Source organism: Salvelinus alpinus, chromosome 24 (assembly GCF_045679555.1).
Source record: "Salvelinus alpinus chromosome 24, SLU_Salpinus.1, whole genome shotgun sequence".
Taxonomy (NCBI): domain Eukaryota; kingdom Metazoa; phylum Chordata; class Actinopteri; order Salmoniformes; family Salmonidae; genus Salvelinus; species Salvelinus alpinus.
This window is the reverse complement of record NC_092109.1, coordinates 48142492-48163755: the sequence shown is the minus strand read 5'-3', so window position 1 is coordinate 48163755 and position 21264 is coordinate 48142492. Positions and strand designations below refer to the sequence as shown.

The 21264-nt window shown below is 43.3% G+C and overlaps 1 protein-coding gene across 1 annotated transcript in view; it reads left to right on the top strand.

Moving 5' to 3' along the window:
• Positions 1–6233: 6233 nt before the first annotated feature.
• The window catches only part of LOC139551668 (dihydrolipoyllysine-residue acetyltransferase component of pyruvate dehydrogenase complex, mitochondrial-like), a gene marked incomplete in the record, with an annotated part of 61333 nt that continues 46302 nt past the window's right edge, over positions 6234–21264 (top strand). The window contains 2 exon segments of the mRNA XM_071362949.1: positions 6234–6681; positions 13309–13400. Of these exon segments, the coding sequence (XP_071219050.1) occupies positions 6421–6681; positions 13309–13400 (353 nt within the window).

Sequence of the window (21264 nt, the reverse complement as noted above, 5' to 3'; positions counted from 1 at the left end):
AGCAAAACTACAACTTCCTGCAGGAAGCTTCTGCTGGTCATCTCCAGCCGACACTGTCAGCTACAGTTCACCAGCGCGATCCGAGACCTGTGCCCAATCCATGATGAATCTATATGCTGTATTGAAATGAATTGAATAAAGTGTTGAACTTCTTCAACCCCTTTCTCTGTCTTAGCTAGTCACTGACTACACTTTAGCTAGCTAGTTAGCAGAGCAGTAGATCAAAACATATTTTTGTATTACTTAGCCTAGATATGTTTGTACAGTATGTCGACTTTGGTGTTTATTTCAGCTTTACTTGGCTCATCGTGCTCTTGCAACTCCTTGTGGTCGCCGGGTGCCTGCAGGCTGACCTCGGTCGTCAGGTGAACGGTGTTTCCTCCTGGCTTCCGGGTTAAGCCGGCGGGTATTAAGATGCGCGGTTTGGCGGGTCATGTTTCGGAGGACGCATGACTCGACCTTCGTCTCCCGAGCCCTTTGGGGAGTCGGCAGCGATGAGACAAGATCGAATTTGGGGCGAAAAAGGGGGTACAAAAATGTATAATAATAAAAATGAGATGAGAATGATTCTAAAAATCGATTGACATTCAGAATTGACTTAGTTTAGACATCCAGCTGGTATTGTAGTTTCATCACCAGAGACAATCTTCAGTACTTATTTATTCAGAGTGGTACATGCATTCATACAGTCCTGATTTATAGGATCCTTCCCACTATTTGATTGACATGTCAAGTGATAAACTTTTAATTTATAACTTGTGATTTTATTGAAAAACTTCACTTGTCCTCGTGAAAATTTGTTAAATATTCTATAGCTGTAATGTCAACGAAATGTTACTTTATTAACTTTAACTTAACTTTATTTATATAGCACAAGGTGTTCAAAGTCATGCATTGAAAAGCATGTGGCACTTAACCCCTTCCTGTTGGCAGGTCTCTATAGGTGACCACTTCCTGTTGGCAGGTCTCTATAGGTGACCACTTCCTGTTGGCAGATCTCTATAGGTGACCAGGGAATTCTCTACCACATGCGAATGTCTCCATGGAGCTCATAAGCGTAGCCTGCAGCCTATTTTGGCGGTTCACAATATTGGCCGTACAGATGTGGAATGTGAGTGCAGGAAGCCAGCAGTGCCCAACCAGGTGCAGTCAGTGGAGGACCTGTACCCAGCTGAAGACTACGACCCTCTGTCCTGAGAGCCCACAGAGGAGGATCTTCAGTGGCTAAGAAACTTGAGCCAGAACAACCGCTGTCCTCCCTGTCAGTACCGGACATTGTTAAAACAAGGGCACCTGGGGCATGCAGGAGCAACAGGAGGCTATATGGCAGGCAACAGTTGGACAGCACACCAATCCTTAACTGGCACACCATGAGGAGAGGGAGGTTGACGGCTAGCAATTATGGAGCAGTGGTTAAGGTCAAGCACGTTACTCCGTCGCTGCTCTTACCGCCTCTTTTAAGACCATCCTTACTGGCACCAGGTCCAAGGTCAGCTCCACATCACTGGAAGGGACACCTGCTTCTTCGTTGTGTGGACCACCAAAGCCTCCATCACCATCACCATCCAGCGTGACGACCTCTGACAGACTCATATTGCTCCTCCTGTCAGTACCTGTTTTCAGAGAAGACAATGGTCCAAAAATATTCCACATAGTTCACACACACACGGCTCACAGAACAGGTTATATAACAATCAAGTTTTGTTCAAAGCAGCCAAATAAAGTAATGTAGTTAACTTTATCATGTGGCACAGTGGGAATTTATATCTGTGATGTTCAAATGACTTCTTACCCCCTGTGCCTTACTTGAAGGCCCCAGTCATCCCTGCCTGTACCTGACATTGTTGGAAAAACAAATTAACAAGCGCTATCTATCGAATAGAACTCAGAGGGTTTTCTTTAATGGAAGCCTCTCTGTCAAACATGTAGGGTGTGGTGTACCGCAGGGCATCTCCCTAGGCCCTCTACTTTTTATATTTTTACCAATGACCTGCCACTGGTATTAAACAAAGTCTGTGTGTCCATGTATGCTGATGAGTCAACCATATACGCATCAACAACCACAGCTAATTAAGTCACTGAAATCCCTTAACAAGGAGTTGCAGTCAGTTTTGGAATGGGTGGCCAGTAATAAACTGGTCCTGAACATCTCTAAAACGAAGAACATTGTATTTGTTACAAATAACTCCCTGAGCTCTAGACCTCAGCTGAATCTGGTAATGAAAGGTGTGGCTGTTAAACAAGTTGAGACTAAATTACTTGGCGTTGTGGCGAAATCCTGCACTTAAGTGCGCTGCCACTTTAAGAGCGCATGAGCAGTAGGAAGGAGGAGATAAAAGAGCTCGTTAAGCTCTATTGGGAAGGAGCTATTGATTGGGGCGACAGTTTTGGTTGTGTGTTATGCTGCAGAGTTTGTTTGTTTATCTTCAGCGTATGTGGTTGTACAGTGTTTGGAACGGTGTGATCGCTCGACGACGTGGTTGTTCTCATGTGGGACCGCTACGGTTATGGATCAAAGGGATTAGTAGCAACATTGTTGCGAAGCGTTCAACTACAACCCAACACTCCATTCGGACAGTCAGACCGTACACCTGCAACCTCAAGACCACAGCTAAGACCTCTCTTGTTCCCTTTCTCTCTTTCTCTTCCCGCTATGGTCCAGTGCTTTACACTGCAACCGACTCTATTTCCTAAGTACATTGAAGTTTCATTGGAGCTGGACTAGTGTGTATATGAACACCACACCTTCATACCCTCTGCACTCCTCACAACAGAGAATACAAACTCTTGCAAATCCTCTGTGTGATGACTGGTTTCATTCGTTATTGTATGAAGTTGCTGTTTATTTGCTCTGCCATTATTGTTATATGAGGTATGCTTGGTGGGGTTACCAAGAATTGTGGAAGGACTGTGATGTGATGTGGGATCTATAGGGTGTGTATTCTTTTTTCTATCCGCTGGCTATCTGGTCAACAGGCTACACTCTAGGCAGTCTCTTCTGTTGATGTGTGTGGGTCTGGTAGTGGTACTCTCGCTGTTCTACTATTTTCCTTTCGGCAGGGTTAATACCTGCCTGGCGCCCGAACAAAATCTTCTTTACCTTTCTCTAATTAATACCGCTACAGCGTTACCTTAGATTGTAACACTTATTTTTATACACTGCTCAAAAAAATAAAGGGAACACTTAAACAACGCAATGTAACTCCAAGTCAATCACACTTCTGTGAAATCAAACTGTCCACTTAGCAAGCAACACTGATTGACAATACATTTCACATGCTGTTGTGCAAATGGAATAGACAAAAGGTGGAAATTATAGGCAATTAGCAAGACACCCCCAATAAAGGAGTGGTTCTGCAGGTGGTGACCACAGACCACTTCTCAGTTCCTATGCTTCCTGGCTGATGTTTTGGTCACTTTTGAATGCTGGCGGTGCTTTCACTCTAGTGGTAGCATGAGACGGAGTCTACAACACACAGAAGTGGCTCAGGTAGTGCAGCTCATCCAGGATGGCAGATCAATGCGAGCTGTGGCAAGAAGGTTTGCTGTGTCTGTCAGCGTAGTGTCCAGAGCATGGAGGCGCTACCAGGAGACAGAGGCCGTAGGAGGGCAACAACCCAGCAGCAGGACCGCTACCTCCACCTTTGTGCAAGGAGGAGCACTGCCAGAGCCCTGCAAAATGACCTCCAGCAGGTACACACGTTGTGTCTGGCACAAGTGACGATTAAAATGATTTGGATTTGAAAGACTGACATTATTGTAATGTTTGATATTACAACATTGATGTGTGATACCTTTTTTATCAAGGCATATGTTTTTTGCAAATGTATGCCTTTATTTCTATATGACTTATATTGCCAGAATACTCAACGAGGATTAACACCACAGTTATGTGTTCTTCTGTCAGGGTTGTGGTCAAATGCATGTCATTTAAAGTCAATTTAGCAATTGAACAAAAAATCCAATTAAATTTGAAAATGTTCCTAATTGCAAAAGCATGAAACAGAATTTGGGTACATAAACATAAATAAATAAACACAACTCTGTTTTATGTTTTGAATAGTGCAGATAGAACGCTCTGTGTTTCCAGAGACGGTTCCATTCACATTGTCTGGGGATGACAAAGAACATCAACAAAGCCAAAACAGAAAATGATTGGGCATCTTGGCTGTTAAACTAGAGACGTATAAATAAATTACTGTTGTGCCTTGTAACTACTTTAAAATGTAGAACTGTTGCACTAACAATGAGAATATTGATTTGGCATACAATTTGAGATTGTAAACATTGTACAACTTCATATAGAACAAATTGCACTTTAAAGTTATTGCAAATAAATGCATATCTTCACTCTTTTCTGAGACAATCACTGAATTAGATGTCTTCACCTTTAAATGCAATATTTCAAATCAAATTGTATTTGTCACATACACATGGTTAGCAGATGTTAATGCGAGTGTAGCGAAATGCTTGTGCTTCTAGTTCCGACCATGCAGTAATATCTAACAAGTAATCTAACCTAACAATTCCACAACTACTACCTTATACACACAAGTGTAAAGGGGTGAATACGAATATGTACATAAAAATATATGAATGAATGATGGCCGAACGGCATAGGCAAGATGCAGTAGATGGTATAGAGTACAGTATATACATATGAGATGAGTAATGTAGGGTATGTAAACATTATATTAAGTGGCATTGTTTAAAGTGACTAGTGATACATTTATTACATACATGTTTCCATTATTAAAGTGGCTGGAGTTGAGTCAGTATGTTGGCAGCAGCCACTCAATGTTAGTGATGGCTGTTTAACAGTCTGATGGCCTTGAGATAGAAGCTGTTTTTCAGTCTCTCGGTCCCTGCTTTGATGCACCTGTACTGACCTCGCCTTCTGGATGATAGCAGGGTGAACAGGCAGTGGCTCGGGTGGTTGTTGTCCTTGATGATCTTTTTGGCCTTCCTGTGACATCGGGGGTGTAGGTGTCCTGGAGGGCAGGTAGTTTGCCCCCGGTGATGCGTTGTGCAGACCTCACTACCCTCTGGAGAGCCTTACGGTTGTGGGCGGAGCAGTTGCCGTACCAGGCGGTGATACAGCCCGACAGGATGCTCTCGATTGTGCATCTGTAAAAGTTTGTGAGTGTTTTTGGTGACAAGCCGAATTTCTTCAGCCTCCTGAGGTTGAAGAGGCGCTGCTGCTCCTTCTTCACCACGCTGTCTGTGTGGGTGGACCATTTCAGTTTGTCCGTGATGTGTACGCCGTGATGTGTGAGATTTTATGTATTTCTATCATATTGTAATGAAACAGGCAGGGAGCAGGTCTCGAACCCTCGACCTTCTAGCCCGAAGTCCAACGCGCTATCGACTGTGCCGCAAAATACTTTTCGAGCGGCAGAGTCGATATCCGCGCGTATAAACCCAGGGTCGTTACAATATAAAGCCAACTTTACCTCGGTAAAAGGCTCATATATCTACCTACTAGGTTACTTGCTACTTGTCGGTGAGAGTTTGCATGGAGTAATGTGGAGGTTTCTCCCACCCTGCACCTTGAGTGATTATGTAAAAGCTTGCGACAGGATGTGTAGTTCTGTATGATAACCACATTAGCGGATTATTAGCGTTTCAATTTTGGATGGTAAACACAGGCGAATATGTTGATAAAAGTGACCTTGTCCGAGAGAGATTTGCGTGGTTATCAAAACATTACGCCAGGGTAAGCCTACACGAAACACAGACATTATATGAAGTAGTTCTACAATCCCCTACCAAAAAATGAATTGCGGAAAAACAATTAAAATAATTTCCTGGTTTTAACACTAGGTTTTATATACTGTTGTACTCAATTGAATACATAAATCCAGCCAAACCGGCCTGTCAGCGCCCTCAGGTGGCGCCTCTACCAAACTGCAGAGCTCCCAGAGCAGCCGCTTTGCGATTCTTTTACGTCAGTAGACCGAGTCCTCAACGTTGCCAGATAAAAAAGTTTTCCTTTAGATTTATGGATGTTACTCACTGTGACAACTAGACAACACTCGTAGACACTGGCCTTATGATGTTATCTAAAGAATTGGGTAAATAAACGTGGCTATATTCATCTCAATATCATACTGATTAAGTAAATATAACACGGCTCAAAAAAATCTGAGGACACATGAAATGACGTGGGAGAGTTTCAACTGAATTTGGAAATCTGTATTTCGCCAACTTGGCAACCTAGTTTAGGACGGGTGTAGGACGGGGGAAGGAGAGCCGTAAAGCGTTGTGTTGTGATGAGAGAGGTCATTGGAAAGTGAGCACAGAGCTACCTGGGCTGGTTCGGGGGACAGAAAGATACTTTATTGCTACCAGCTATTCCGGTACCGGAGTAGATCCAGCGGAATCTAAAAGGTATTTAGCGACTAAACTAACCAAGACGAAATGCTTCGTCTCGTCCTGCGGCTGAGGAATTCTTCAGCGATTCCCCGGTGCCGTGGTGCCCTACCTGGGCCTGCCCTGAGCTCTCGCCCCTCTCCGGGACCTTGTCATCTGAGGCGTTACCACGGTTTTATCCGGTCAAGGGCTGTTTGCAATAGAGGTAGTTTGAACACCGTGGTGCTCGCCAGCAGAACGGCCCTGCTGCAAGCCCCCCTGCCCGCCAGCAGCACCCAGCGCTTCTACAGCCTACCACCGCACCAGAAGGTAACTTTAGTGATGTAGCTTGCTAGCCAGCTAGCTAGTTAACTTTGTGATTGTGTGGGCTATGACTAGAAGTCTTCTCGGATCCTAAAATTCAGATCCGAACTGAATTGGATGCGTTAAATTCCTACCTGACCCCGATATGATCCTGTAATTTTTTTTGAAAATCAATATCCGATCCGAGGTGGACCAGATCCTACCCAAAACATGTCCGAGGTGAGAGAGAATCGCATCCTTGGGTCGGGTCTGTATCCGACCCAAATAGATCCGAAATATAAAAAATGCAGCTTTATTGCCATGCGAGCCATCGAAATTGTTTTGAATTGTGTGTCAGTGAACGTTAACTTTTATAAACTAGGACCAAGTTTTCATTGCATGAAAATTAAGTAGTGATTAGGACTGCCAAAGGAGACCCCAAATAACATGTTTTTTTATTCAACACTCCTGGCAATATTTATGCGATGTTACATATATCTATCATATATATATATACGTATTTCAACCAGTGACGGTCAGTGCCGTTGAGGGAGGACAATTATCATTATTTTCATGATTATGGCCTTATTTCTATTACAGCATATTGGATGACTGTCATTCATATTCCATTCACTCAGTTCAGTGTAACAGCGATAGGTTTAGGCTACTACATATACTCAAATTGTCCCTATACCCATCATGAGATTGCTACAACCTAGCCTATGAATGAACGTTTACAATGTAGGTGTGCACAAGTCGAGAGAAACATTTGAGGTGACAAACACATGAACAGACAGTGACACATTCAATACCGCCTTGCACACTTTTGCCTGCATGTAGCTGATCTAGGGTGTAATCATTAGTCCAACAGTTGCAAACAAGAATTTCTGTTGGACAAATTCAGTTATGTTTATCCCCGTTTCATTCTATTTGCTTCCGTTTAAAAAACATGTTTTCCACAGAATCAGCGGAATGAATACACCCCTGATCACGCATAAACACAGTTCACTTTCATAGCAGCCACGTTGTATTCCTTCTTGCATCTTTGCGCTCTCCTCTCACCTTTTCCCTTCGCTTATGGTCTTCAATGGACGACACATCAGCTGTATGTGACCAGTCCAAAAAATATTTCCATGCCATACCATATCATAACCGCTACACACAGCCCACATCGTTGTCACCATATTAGCTAAAGTAATGTCATAAAAACAGTAATAATAATCAATTATTTGGTGACGTGATTATATTTAGTATAGTTTTATCAAAAAATGCACCCCCCCTTTGACCCCAGAACAGCCTCAATTTGTTGGGGCATGGACTCTACAAGTTTTCGAAAGCGTTCCACAGGGATGCTGGCCCAGGTTGACTCCAATGCTTCCCACATTTGTGTCAAGTTGGCTGGATGTCCTCTGGATGGTGGACCATTCATGATACACACGGGAAACTGTTGAGCGTGAAAAACCCAGCACCGTTACAGTTTTTGACACAAACCGATGCGCCTGGCACCTACTACCAGACCCTGTTCAAAGGCATTTACAATATTTGTCTTGCCCATTCACCCTCTGAATGGCACACATACACAATGCCTGTCTCAAGGCTTAAAAATCATTCTTTAACCTGTCTCCTCCCCTTCAGCTACACTGATTGAAGTGGATTTAACAGGTGACATCAATAAGGGATCATAGCGTTTACCTGGATTCACCAGTCTGTCTGTACTGTTCCTAATGTTTTGCACACTCAGTGTATATTCAATCAATAACAAGGGAATGACAACAATGGCGGCCACTGATTTAAAGGTGCTACATGTATATTGCACAAGTTGTTTATCTTCAGTGTGTCATTATTTCTGCATTGCCCAAATTCCATGCTTTCCATGTATGAAATACAGCCAGCCAGAGTTTAGTCACAGTGCTCACTCCATGTAAATAGATATACAGCCAGGCAGAGTTTAGTCACAGTGCTCACTCCATGCAAATAGATATACAGCCAGAGTTTAGTCACAGTGCTCACTCCATGTAAATAGATATACAGCCAGCCAGAGTTTAGTCACAGTGCTCACTCCATGTAAATAGATATACAGCCAGCCAGAGTTTAGTCACAGTGCTCACTCCATGTAAATAGATATACAGCCAGCCAGAGTTTAGTCACAGTGCTCACTCCATGTAAATAGATATACAGCCAGAGTTTAGTCACAGTGCTCACTCCATGTAAATATTAATACACATATAATAACAAACAAATAATACTTTGGAGAAAATGGTCATTGTTCAACCAGTCTGAAAATGCATTGCATATCATGCAAACACTAGTTGCAGTATTCAAAACTCCTGACTGTCATTGATGTTTACTAGATATATTACTGTTCAGATGGGCGGTTTACTAGATATATTACTGTACAGATGGGAGGTTTACAAGATATATTATTGTTCAGATTATCGGTTTACTAGATATTATTGTTCAGATTATCGGTTTACTAGATACAGTGGGGCAAAAAAGTATTTAGTCAGCCACCAATTGTGCAAGTTCTCCCACTTAAAAAGATGAGAGAGGCCTGTAATTTTCATCATAGGTACACTTCAACTATGACAGAGAAAATGAGAATTTTCTTTCCAGAAAATCACATTGTAGGATTTTTAATGAATTTATTTGCAAATTATGGTGGAAAATAAGTATTTGGTCAATAACAAAAGTTTATCTCAATACTTTGTTATATACCCTTTGTTGGCAATGACAGAGGTCAAACGTTTTCTGTAAGTCTTCACAAGGTTTTCACACACTGCTGCTGGTATTTTGGCCCATTTCTCCATGCAAACATCCTCTAGAGCAGTGATGTTTTGGGGCTGTTGCTGGGCAACACGGACTTTCAACTCCCTCCAAAGATTTTCTATGGGGTTGAGATCTGGAGACTGGCTAGGCCACTCCAGGACCTTGAAATGCTTCTTACGAAGCCACTCCTTCGTTGCCCGGGCGGTGTGTTTGGGATCATTGTCATGCTGAAAGACCCAGCCACGTTTCATCTTCAATGCCCTTGCTGATGGAAGGAGGTTTTCACTCAAAATCTCACGATACATGGCCCCATTCATTCTTTCCTTTACACGGATCAGTCGTCCTGGTCCCTTTGCAGAAAAACAGCCCCAAAGCATGATGTTTCCACCCCCATGCTTCACAGTAGGTATGGTGTTCTTTGGATGCAACTCAGCATTCTTTGTCCTCCAAACACGACGAGTTGAGTTTTTACCAAAACGTTCTATTTTGGTTTCATCTGACATTTACATTTGACATTTTAGTCATTTAGCAGACGCTCTTATCCAGAGCGACTTACAGTAGAGTGCATACATTTTATTACATTTTTACATACTGAGACAAGGATATCCCTACCGGCCAAACCCTCCCTACCGGCCAAACCCTCCCTAACCCAGACGACGTCGCCCCACGGATCTCCCGGTTGCGGCCGGCTGCGACAGAGCCTGGGCGCGAACCCAGCCCAGGCGCGAACCCAGAGACTCTGGTGGCGCAGCTAGCACTGCGATGCAGTGCCCTAGACCACTGCGCCACCCGGGAGATTATCTGACCATATGACATTCTCCCAATCTTCTTCTGGATAATCCAAATGCTCTCTAGCAAACTTCAGACGGGCCTGGACATGTACTGGCTTAAGCAGGGGGACACGCCTGGCACTGCAGGATTTGAGTCCCTGGCGGCATAGTGTGTTACTGATGGTAGGCTTTGTTACTTTGGTCCCAGCTCTCTGCAGGTCATTCACTAGGTCCCCCCGTGTGGTTCTGTGATCATTTTGACCCCACGGGGTGAGATCTTGCGTGGAGCCCCAGATCGAGGGAGATTATCAGTGGTCTTGTATGTCTTCCATTTCCTAATAATTGCTCCCACAGTTGATTTCTTCAAACCAAGCTGCTTACCTATTGCAGATTCAGTCTTCCCAGCCTGGTGCAGGTCTACAATTTTGTTTCTGGTGTCCTTTGACAGCTCTTTGGTCTTGGCCATAGTGGAGTTTGGAGTGTGACTGTTTGCGGTTGTGGACAGGTGTCTTTTATACTGATAACAAGTTCAAACAGGTGCCATTAATACAGGTAACGAGTGGAGGACAGAGGAGCCTCTTAAAGAAGAAGTTACAGGTCTGTGAGAGCCAGAAATCTTGCTTGTTTGTAGGTGACCAAATACTTATTTTCCACCATAATTTGCAAATAAATTCATTAAAAATCCTACAATGTGATTTTCCGGATTATATTTTCTCATTTTGTCTGTCACAGTTGAAGTGTACCTATGATGAAAATTACAGGCCTCTCTCATCTTTTTAAGTGGGAGAACTTGCACAATTGGTGGCTGACTAAATACTTTTTTGCCCCACTGTATATTACTGTTCAGATGGGAGGTTTACTAGATATATTACTGTTCAGATGGGAGGTTTACTAGATATATTACTGTTCAGAGGGGAGGTTTACTAGATATATTACTGTTCAGAGGGGAGGTTTACTAGATATATTACTGTTCAGATGGGAGGTTTACTAGATATATTACTGTTCAGGTGGGAGGTTTACTAGATATATTACTGTTCAGAGGGGAGGTTTACTAGATATATTACTGTTCAGATGGGAGGTTTACTAGATATATTACTGTTCAGATGGGAGGTTTACTAGATATATTACTGTTCAGGTGGGAGGTTTACTAGATATATTACTGTTCAGATGGGAGGTTTACTAGATATATTACTGTTCAGATGGGAGGTTTACTAGATATATTACTGTTCAGATGGGAGGTTTACTAGATGTATTACTGTTCAGATGGGAGGTTTACTAGATATATTACTGTTCAGATGGGAGGTTTACTAGATATATTACTGTTCAGATGGGAGGTTTACTAGATATATTACTGTTCAGATGGGAGGTTTACTAGATATATTACTGTTCAGATGGGAGATTTACTAGATATATTACTGTTCAGATGGTAGGTTTACTAGATATATTACTGTTCAGATGGGAGGTTTACTAGATATATTACTGTTCAGATGGGAGGTTTACTAGATATATTACTGTTCAGATGGGAGGTTTACTAGATATATTACTGTTCAGATGGGAGGTTTACTAGATATATTATTGTTCAGATTATCGGTTTACTAGATATATTACTGTTCAGATGGGCGGTTTACTAGATATATTATTGTTCAGATTATCGGTTTACTAGATATATTACTGTTCAGATGGGCGGTTTACTAGATATATTATTGTTCAGATTATCGGTTTACTAGATATATTACTGTTCAGATGGGAGGTTTACTAGATATATTATTGTTCAGATTATCGGTTTACTAGATATATTACTGTTCAGATGGGAGGTTTACTAGATATATTATTGTTCAGATGGGAGGTTTACTAGATATATTATTGTTCAGATGGGAGGTTTACTAGATATATTACTGTTCAGATGGGAGGTTTACTAGATATATTATTGTTCAGATGGGAGGTTTACTAGATATATTATTGTTCAGATGGGAGGTTTACTAGATATATTATTGTTCAGATTATCGGTTTACTAGATATATTACTGTTCAGATGGGAGGTTTACTAGATATATTACTGTTCAGATGGGAGGTTTACTAGATATATTACTGTTCAGATGGGAGGTTTACTAGATATATTACTGTTCACATGGGAGGTTTACTAGATATATTATTGTTCACATGGGAGGTTTACTAGATATATTATTGTTCAGATGGGAGGTTTACTAGATATATTATTGTTCAGATGGGAGGTTTACTAGATATATTATTGTTCAGATTATCGGTTTACTAGATATATTGCTGTTCAGATGGGAGGTTTACTAGATATATTATTGTTCAGATGGGAGGTTTACTAGATATATTACTGTTCAGATGGGCGGTTTACTAGATATATTATTGTTCAGATTATCGGTTTACTAGATATATTACTGTTCAGATGGGCGGTTTACTAGATATATTATTGTTCAGATTATCGGTTTACTAGATATATTACTGTTCAGATGGGAGGTTTACTAGATATATTATTGTTCAGATTATCGGTTTACTAGATATATTACTGTTCAGATGGGAGGTTTACTAGATATATTATTGTTCAGATTATCGGTTTACTAGATATATTACTGTTCAGATGGGAGGTTTACTAGATATATTACTGTTCAGATGGGCGGTTTACTAGATATATTACTGTTCAGATGGGCGGTTTACTAGATATATTACTGTTCAGATTATCGGTTTACTAGATATATTACTGTTCAGATGGGAGGTTTACTAGATATATTACTGTTCAGATGGGAGGTTTACTAGATATATTACTGTTCAGATGGGAGGTTTACTAGATATATTACTGTTCAGATGGGAGGTTTACTAGATATATTACTGTTCAGATGGGAGGTTTACTAGATATATTACTGTTCAGATGGGAGGTTTACTAGATATATTACTGTTCAGATGGGCGGTTTACTAGATATATTATTGTTCAGATTATCGGTTTACTAGATATATTACTGTTCAGAGGGGAGGTTTTCTCACTGTTTTGCACATGCAAATTGGGCCCATAGGCAGTTAGCAATTAAATACGTGTTTAATAAAGAGATTCAGACTCTGAATGTTTGTATTATTTGTGTGTGACTGTGTGTTAGGTGGAGCTGCCTGCTCTGTCCCCCACCATGCAGACTGGAACCATCGCTCGCTGGGAGAAGAAGGAGGGAGACAAGATCAACGAGGGAGACCTTATCGCTGAGGTGAGTACACACACACACCAGGTTTTCTGTTAGGAAATAGTGATGCCGGACAGCGTGACCGGGACAATATTAATTTACCGGCTATTTGAAATGTTTACCGGACCCATTGGGTGTGTAACCCATTAGGGTGTCCCACGGTGGTCAGAATGACAGATATCACATTTTAAATACAGTTAGCAGGAAAACACCATTCTAAAGAATCTAAAATGTGTGTGAAGATGTGTCTTGAGTATATTTTTAATATACAGTACCAGTCAAAAGTTTGGACACCTGCTCAATTGAGGGTTTTTCTTTATTTTTACTATTTTCTACATTGTAGAATAATAGTGAAGACATCAAAACTATGAAATAACACATATGGAATCATGTAGTAACCAACAAAGTGTTAAACAAATCAAAATATATTTTAGATTTTAGGTTCTTCAAAGTAGCCACCCTTTGCCTTGACAGCTTTGCACGCTCTTGGCATTCTTTCAACCAGCTTCACCTGGAATGCTTTTCCAAAAGTCTTGAAGGAGTTCCCACATATGTTGAGCACTTGTTGGCTGCATTTCCTTCACTCTGCGGTTCAACTCCCAGATATCCAAGATGGCGATGTTTTGATTGTCTTGTCCTGTCCCTTGTATATATCGTTTCTTTCTTCGTATATATTTACTATGTATTTTTCATCAAATTTTTCCATCTACAGATTGAAATAATCTCCTGTAACCCGCCTCACCCAATGCGGTATGGATCTGCTCTTTTTTATACTTTAGAACCGTAAACTCCTTCAAGCTAGCCAGCTACTAGCTAGTAGTCAGTTAGCCATCACCGTTAACTGGGACATCTGTCAGCTTCAGCTCGGTCAACTCCTGCCAGCCTGCACAGCACGATATCAACCCAGAGCATATCGAACTGCTTTTCTCCACCACATCTCCGGATTCCTACCGCAAGCTCTGAATCTTTTCTCCGGATCATCGCAGTTAGCTAGCTGCTATCCCGAGTGGCTACTCCTGGCCAACGTCTCTGTCCCGAAGCAAGCACCAGTTAGCCTGGAGCTAGCCTCAAATCTAGGCCCATCTCCCGGCTAGCCGAATATATCTATCAAGAATTCCTGGGCTTCAATTACCTCTTTTGCCAATTGGCCTGGACCCTTTGCTGCCGACACGGAGTCCTGCCGATCCATCACGACTGGTCTGCCGACGTAACCGTTCCGAGGGGGTTTCAACAGGCACCCCCGTTGCAACGTCCCCCTGAGGCCCATCTGCTAGCCTGCTGCTTCCCCGGCCTGCTAGCTGTCTGAATCTCCGTGCCTCCAGCTCGCCTAGCTACTCACTGGACCCTATGATTACTCGGCTACGCATGCCTCTCCCTAATGTCAATGTGCCTTGTCTATTGCTGTTCTGGTTAGTAATGTATGTCTTATTTCACTTTAGAGCCTCCAGCCCTGCTCCATATGCCTTAGCTAGCTCTGTTGTTCCACCCCCCACACATGCGGTGACCGGTGAATGGTGCTTCTAGAGACAAAACCTCTCTCATCATCACTCAATGCCTAGGCTTACCTCCACTGTACTCACATCCTACCATACCCTTGTCTGTACATTATGCCTTGAATCTATTGTTCCGTGCCCAGAAACCTGCCTCCTTTACTCTCTGTTCCGAACGCACTAGACGACCAGTTCTTTTAGTCTTTAGCCATACTCTTATCCTACTCCTCCTCTGTTCCTCTGGTGATGTAGAGGTGAATCCAGGCCCTGCAGCCCCCAGCATCACTCCCATTCCCCAGGCGCTCTCATTTGTTGACTTCTGTAACCGTAAAAGCACTGGTTTCATGAATGTTGACATTATGTTGACATTCGGCGCCTTAGTTCCGGCGCCGAACCGAGATGGCCGCCTCGCTTCGCGTTCCTTGGAAAATATGCAGTATTTTGTTTTTTTATGTGTTATTTCTTACATCGGTACCCCAGGTAATCTTAGGTTTCATTACATACAGTCGGGAGGAACTACTGAATATACGATTAACGTCAACTCATCATCGTTCCTACCAGGAATATGACTTTCCCGAAACGGATCCAGTGTTTGGCCTTCCACCCAATACAATGGATCTGATCCCAGCCGGCGACCCTGTGCGACGCCGTAAAAGGGGCAAACGAGGCGGTCTCGTGGTCAGGCTTCGGAGACGGGCACATCGCGCTCCACTCCCTAGCATACTACTCGCCAATGTCCAGTCTCTTGACAATAAGGTTGATGAAATCCGAGCACGGGTAGCATTCCAGAGAGACATCAGGGATTGCAACGTGCTCTGCTTCACGGAAACATGGCTAACTCAAGAGACGCTAACGGAGTCGGTGCAGCCAGCTGGTTTCTTCATGCATCGCGCCGACAGAAACAAACATCTTTCTGGTAAGAAGAGGGGCGGGGGGGTATGCCTTATGATTAACGAGACGTGGTGTGATCATCATAACAACACACAGGAACTCAAGTCATTCTGTTCACCTGATCTAGAACTCCTCACAATAAAATGTCGACCGCATTATCTACCAAGGGAATTCTCTTCAATCATAATCACAGCCGTATATATTCCCCCCCAAGCAGACACATCGATGGCCCTGAACGAACTTTATCTGACTCTTTGTAAACTGGAAACCACACACCCTGAGGCTGCATTCATCGTAGCTGGGGATTTTAACAAGGCTAATCTAAAAACAAAACTCCCTAAATTCTATCAGCATATCGATTGTGCTACCAGGGCTGGAAAAACCCTAGATCATTGTTATACTAATTTCCGCGACGCATATAAGGCCCTCCCCCGCCCCCCTTTCGGAAAAGCTGACCACGACTCCATTTTGTTGATTCCAGCCTACAAACAGAAACTAAAACAACAAGCTCCCGCGCTCAGGTCTGTTCAACGCTGGTCCGACCAATCTGAATCCACGCTTCAAGACTGCTTCGATCACGCGGATCGGAATATGTTCCGCATTGCGTCCAACAACAATATTGACGAATATGCTGATTCGTGAGCGAGTTCATTAGGAAGTGCATTGACGATGTCGTACCCACATCAACGATTAAAACATTCCCAAACCAGAAACCGTGGATTGACGGCAGCATTCGCGTGAAACTGAAAGCGCGAACCACTGCTTTTAACCAGGGCAAGGTGACCGGAAGCATGACCGAATACAAACAGTGTAGCTATTCTCTCCGCAAGGCAATCAAACAGGCTAAGTCCCAGTACAGAGACAAAATCGAGTCGCAATTCAACAGCTCAGACACAAGAGGTATGTGGCAGGGTCTACAGTCAATCACGGATTACAAAAAGAAAACCAGCCCCGTCGCGGACCAGGATGTCTTGCTCCCAGACAGGCTAAACAACTTTTTTGCCCGCTTTGAGGACAATACAGTGCCACTGACACGGCCCCCTACCAAAACCTGCGGGCTCTCCTTCATTGCAGCCGAGGTGAGTAAAACATTTAAACGTGTTAACCCTCGCAAGGCTGCAGGCCCAGACGGCATTCCCAGCCGCGTCCTCAGAGCATGCGCAGACCAGCTGGCTGGTGTGTTTACGGACATATTCAATCAATCCTTATCCCAGTCTGCTGTTCCCACATGCTTCAAGAGGGCCACCATTGTTCCTGTTCCCAAGAAAGCTAAGGTAACTGAGCTAAACGACTACCGCCCCGTAGCACTCACTTCCGTCATCATGAAGTGCTTTGAGAGACTAGTCAAGGACCATATCACCTCCACCCTACCGGACACCCTAGACCCACTCCAATTTGCTTACCGACCCAATAGGTCCACAGACGACGCAATCGCAACCACACTGCACACTGCCCTAACCCATCTGGACAAGAGGAATACCCATGTGAGAATGCTGTTCATCGATTACAGCTCAGCATTTAACACCATAGTACCCTCCAAACTCGTCATCAAGCTCGAGACCCTGGGTCTCGACCCCGCCCTGTGCAACTGGGTCCTGGACTTCCTGACGGGCCGCCCCCAGGTGGTGAGGGTAGGTAACAACATCTCCACCCCGCTGATCCTCAACACTGGGGCCCCACAAGGGTGCGTTCTGAGCCCTCTCCTGTACTCCCTGTTCACCCACGACTGCGTGGCCATGCACGCCTCCAACTCAATCATCAAGTTTGCGGATGACACTACAGTGGTAGGCTTGATTACCAACAACGACGAGACGGCCTACAGGGAGGAGGTGAGGGCCCTCGGAGTGTGGTGTCAGGAAAATATCCTCACACTCAACGTCAACAAAACAAAGGAGATGATTGTGGACTTCAGGAAACAGCAGAAGGAGCACCCCCCTATCCACATCGACGGGTCAGTAGTGGAGAAGGTGGAAAGTTTTAAGTTCCTCGGTGTACACATCACGGACAAACTGAATTGGTCCACCCACACAGACAGCGTTGTGAAGAAGGCGCAGCAGCGCCTCTTCAACCTCAGGAGGCTGAAGAAATTCGGCTTGTCACCAAAAGCACTCACAAACTTCTACAGATGCACAATCGAGAGCATCCTGTCGGGCTGTATCACCGCCTGGTACGGCAACTGCTCCGCCCACAACCGTAAGGCTCTCCAGAGGGTAGTGAGGTCTGCAGAACGCATCACCGGGGGCAAACTACCTGCCCTCCAGGACACCTACACCACCCGATGTCACAGGAAGGCCATAAAGATCATCAAGGACAACAACCACCCAAGCCACTGCCTGTTCACCCCGCTATCATCCAGAAGGCGAGGTCAGTACAGGTGCATCAAAGCAGGGACCGAGAGACTGAAAAACAGCTTCTATCTCAAGGCCATCAGACTGTTAAACAGCCACCACTAACATTTAGCGGCCGCTGCCAACATACTGACTCAACTCCAGCCACTTTAAAAATGGGAATTGATGGAAATTATGTAAAAATGTACCACTAGCCACTTTAAACAATGCCACTTAATATAATGTTTACATACCCTACATTACCCATCTCATATGTATATACTGTACTCTATATCATCTACTGCATCTTACCATCTTTATGTAATACATGTACCACTAGCCACTTTAAACTATGCCACTTTATGTTTACATACCCTACAGTACTCATCTCATATGTATATACTGTACTCTATATCATCTACTGCATCTTACCATCTTTATGTAATACATGTACCACTAGCCACTTTAAACTATGCCACTTTATGTTTACATACCCTACAGTACTCATATCATATGTATATACTGTACCCTATACCATCTACTGCATCTTGCCTATGCCGTTCTGTACCATCACTCATTCATATATCTTTATGTACATATTCTTTATCCCTTTACACTTGTGTGTGTATAAGGTAGTAGTTGTGGAATTGTTAGGTTAGATTACTTGTTGTTATTACTGCATTGTCGGAACTAGAAGCACAAGCATTTCGCTACACTCGCATTAACATCTGCTAACCATGTGTATGTGACTAATAAAATTTGATTTGATTTGATTTTAGAAGCCTCCTCCCTAAGTTTGTTTTATTCACTGCTTAGTACACTCCTCCAACCCAGATGTACTAATCGTGTCTGAATCCTGGCTTAGCAAGGCCACCAAAAACCCTGAAATGTCCATCCCTAACTATAACAATTTAGTGGTTGCCTGGTTGCTCTTCAAAAGTGCTTTCCTCTCCATCTTAAGTAAGCATGCCCCATTCCAAAAATGTAGAACTAAGAACAGATATAGCCCTTGGTTCACGCCAGACTTGACTGCACTTGACCAGCAGATAAACATCCTGTGGCGTTCTGTATTAGCATCAAATAGCCCCCGCGATATGCAACTTTTCAGGGAAGTCAGGAACCAATATACTCAGTTAGTTAGGAAAGCTAAGGCAACATTTTTCAAACAGAAATTTGCTTTCTGTAGCACTAATTCCAAAACGTTTTGGGACACTGTAAAGTCCATGGAGAATTAGAGCAAGAGGGCCACCATTGTTCCTGTTCCCAAGAAAGCTAAGGTAACTCCTCCCAGCTGCCCACTGCACTGATAGGGAACACTGTCACCACCGATAAATCTACGATAATCGATCATTTCAAATAGCTTTTTTTCCACGGCTGGCCATGCTTTCCACCTGGCTACCCCAACCCCGGCCAACATCTCAGCACCCCCTGCAGCAACTTTCCCCCCCGCTACTCCTTCACCCAAATCCAGACAGCTGATGTTCTGAAAGAGCTGCAAAATCTGGATCCCTACAAATCAGCTGGGCTAGACAGTCTGGACCCTCTCTCTCTAAAATTATCAGCCGAAATTGTTGCAATCCCTATTACTAGCCTGTTCAACCTCTTTTTTATCGTCTGAGATCCTCAAAGATTGTAAAGCTGCCGCGGTCATCCCCCTCTTCAAAGGGGGAGACACTCTAGACCCAAACTGTGATAGACCTATATCCATCCTGCCCTGCCTTTCTAAAATCTTCGAAAGCCAAGTTAATAAACAGATCACAGACCATTTCGAATCCCACCGTACCTTCTCCACTATGCAATCTGGTTTCCGAGCTGGTCATGAGTGCACCTCAGCCACGCTCAAGGTCCTATATGATATCATAACCGCCATCGATAAAAGACAGTACTCTGCAGCCGTATTCATCGACCTGGCCAAGGCTTTCGACTCTGTCAATCACCGCTTTCTTATCGGCAGACTCAACAGCCTTGGTTTCTCAAATGTCTGCCTCGCCTGGTTCACCAACTACTTCTCAGTTAGAGTTCAGTGTGTCAAATCGGAGAGCTAGTTGTCCGGACCTCTGGCAGTCTCTATGGGGGTGCCACAGGGTTCAATTCTCGGGCCGACTCTTTTCTTTGTATATATCAATGATGTCGCTCTTGCTGCTTGTTATTCTCTGATCCACCTCTACTCAGACGACACCATTCTGTATACATTAGTATACATATGTATACATCTGTATACTACTTTAGTAGTGTTTTCTTTGCAGCAATTCGACCATGAAAGCCTGATTAACGCAGTCTCCTCTGAACAGTTGATGTTGAGATGTGTCTGTTACTTGTACTCTGTGAATCATTTAATTGTGCTGCAATTTCTGAGGTTGGTAACTCTAATGAACTTGACCTCTGCAGTAGAGGTAACTTTGGGTCTTCCTTTCCTGTGGCGGTACTCATGAGAGCCAGTTTCATCATAGCGCTTGATGGTTTTTGCGACTGCACTTGAAGAAACTTTCAAAGTTCTTGAAATGTTCCGCGTTGACTGACCTTCGTGTCTTAAAGTAATGATGGACTGTCGTTTCTCTTTGCTTATTTGAGCTGTTTTTGACATAATACGGACTTGGTCTTTTACCAAATAGGGCTATCTTCTGTTTACCACCTCTACCTTGTCACAACACAACTGATTGGCTCAAACACATTAAGAAGGAAAGAAATTCCACAAATTAATTTTTAACAAGGCACACCTGTTAATTGAAATGCATTCCAGGTGACTACCTCATGAAGCTGGTTGAGAGAATGCCAAGAGTGTGCAAAGATGTCATCAAGGCAAAGCGTGGCTACTTTGAAGAATCTCAAATATAAAATATATTTTGATTTGTTTAACACTTTTTTTGTTGTTACTACGTGATTTCATATGTGTTATTTCATAGTTTTGATGTTTTCACTATTATTCTACAATAATGACAACTATTGTATGAGGACACCCCTTCATAAACTATATATACAGCAGTATGTGGACACCCCTTCATACTCTATATATACAGCAGTATGAGGACACCCCCTCAACATACACTATATATACAGCAGTATGAGGACACCCCCTCAACATACACTATATATACAGCAGTGTGAGGACACCCCTTCATACACTATATATACAGCAGTATGTGGACACCCCTTCATACACTATATACAGT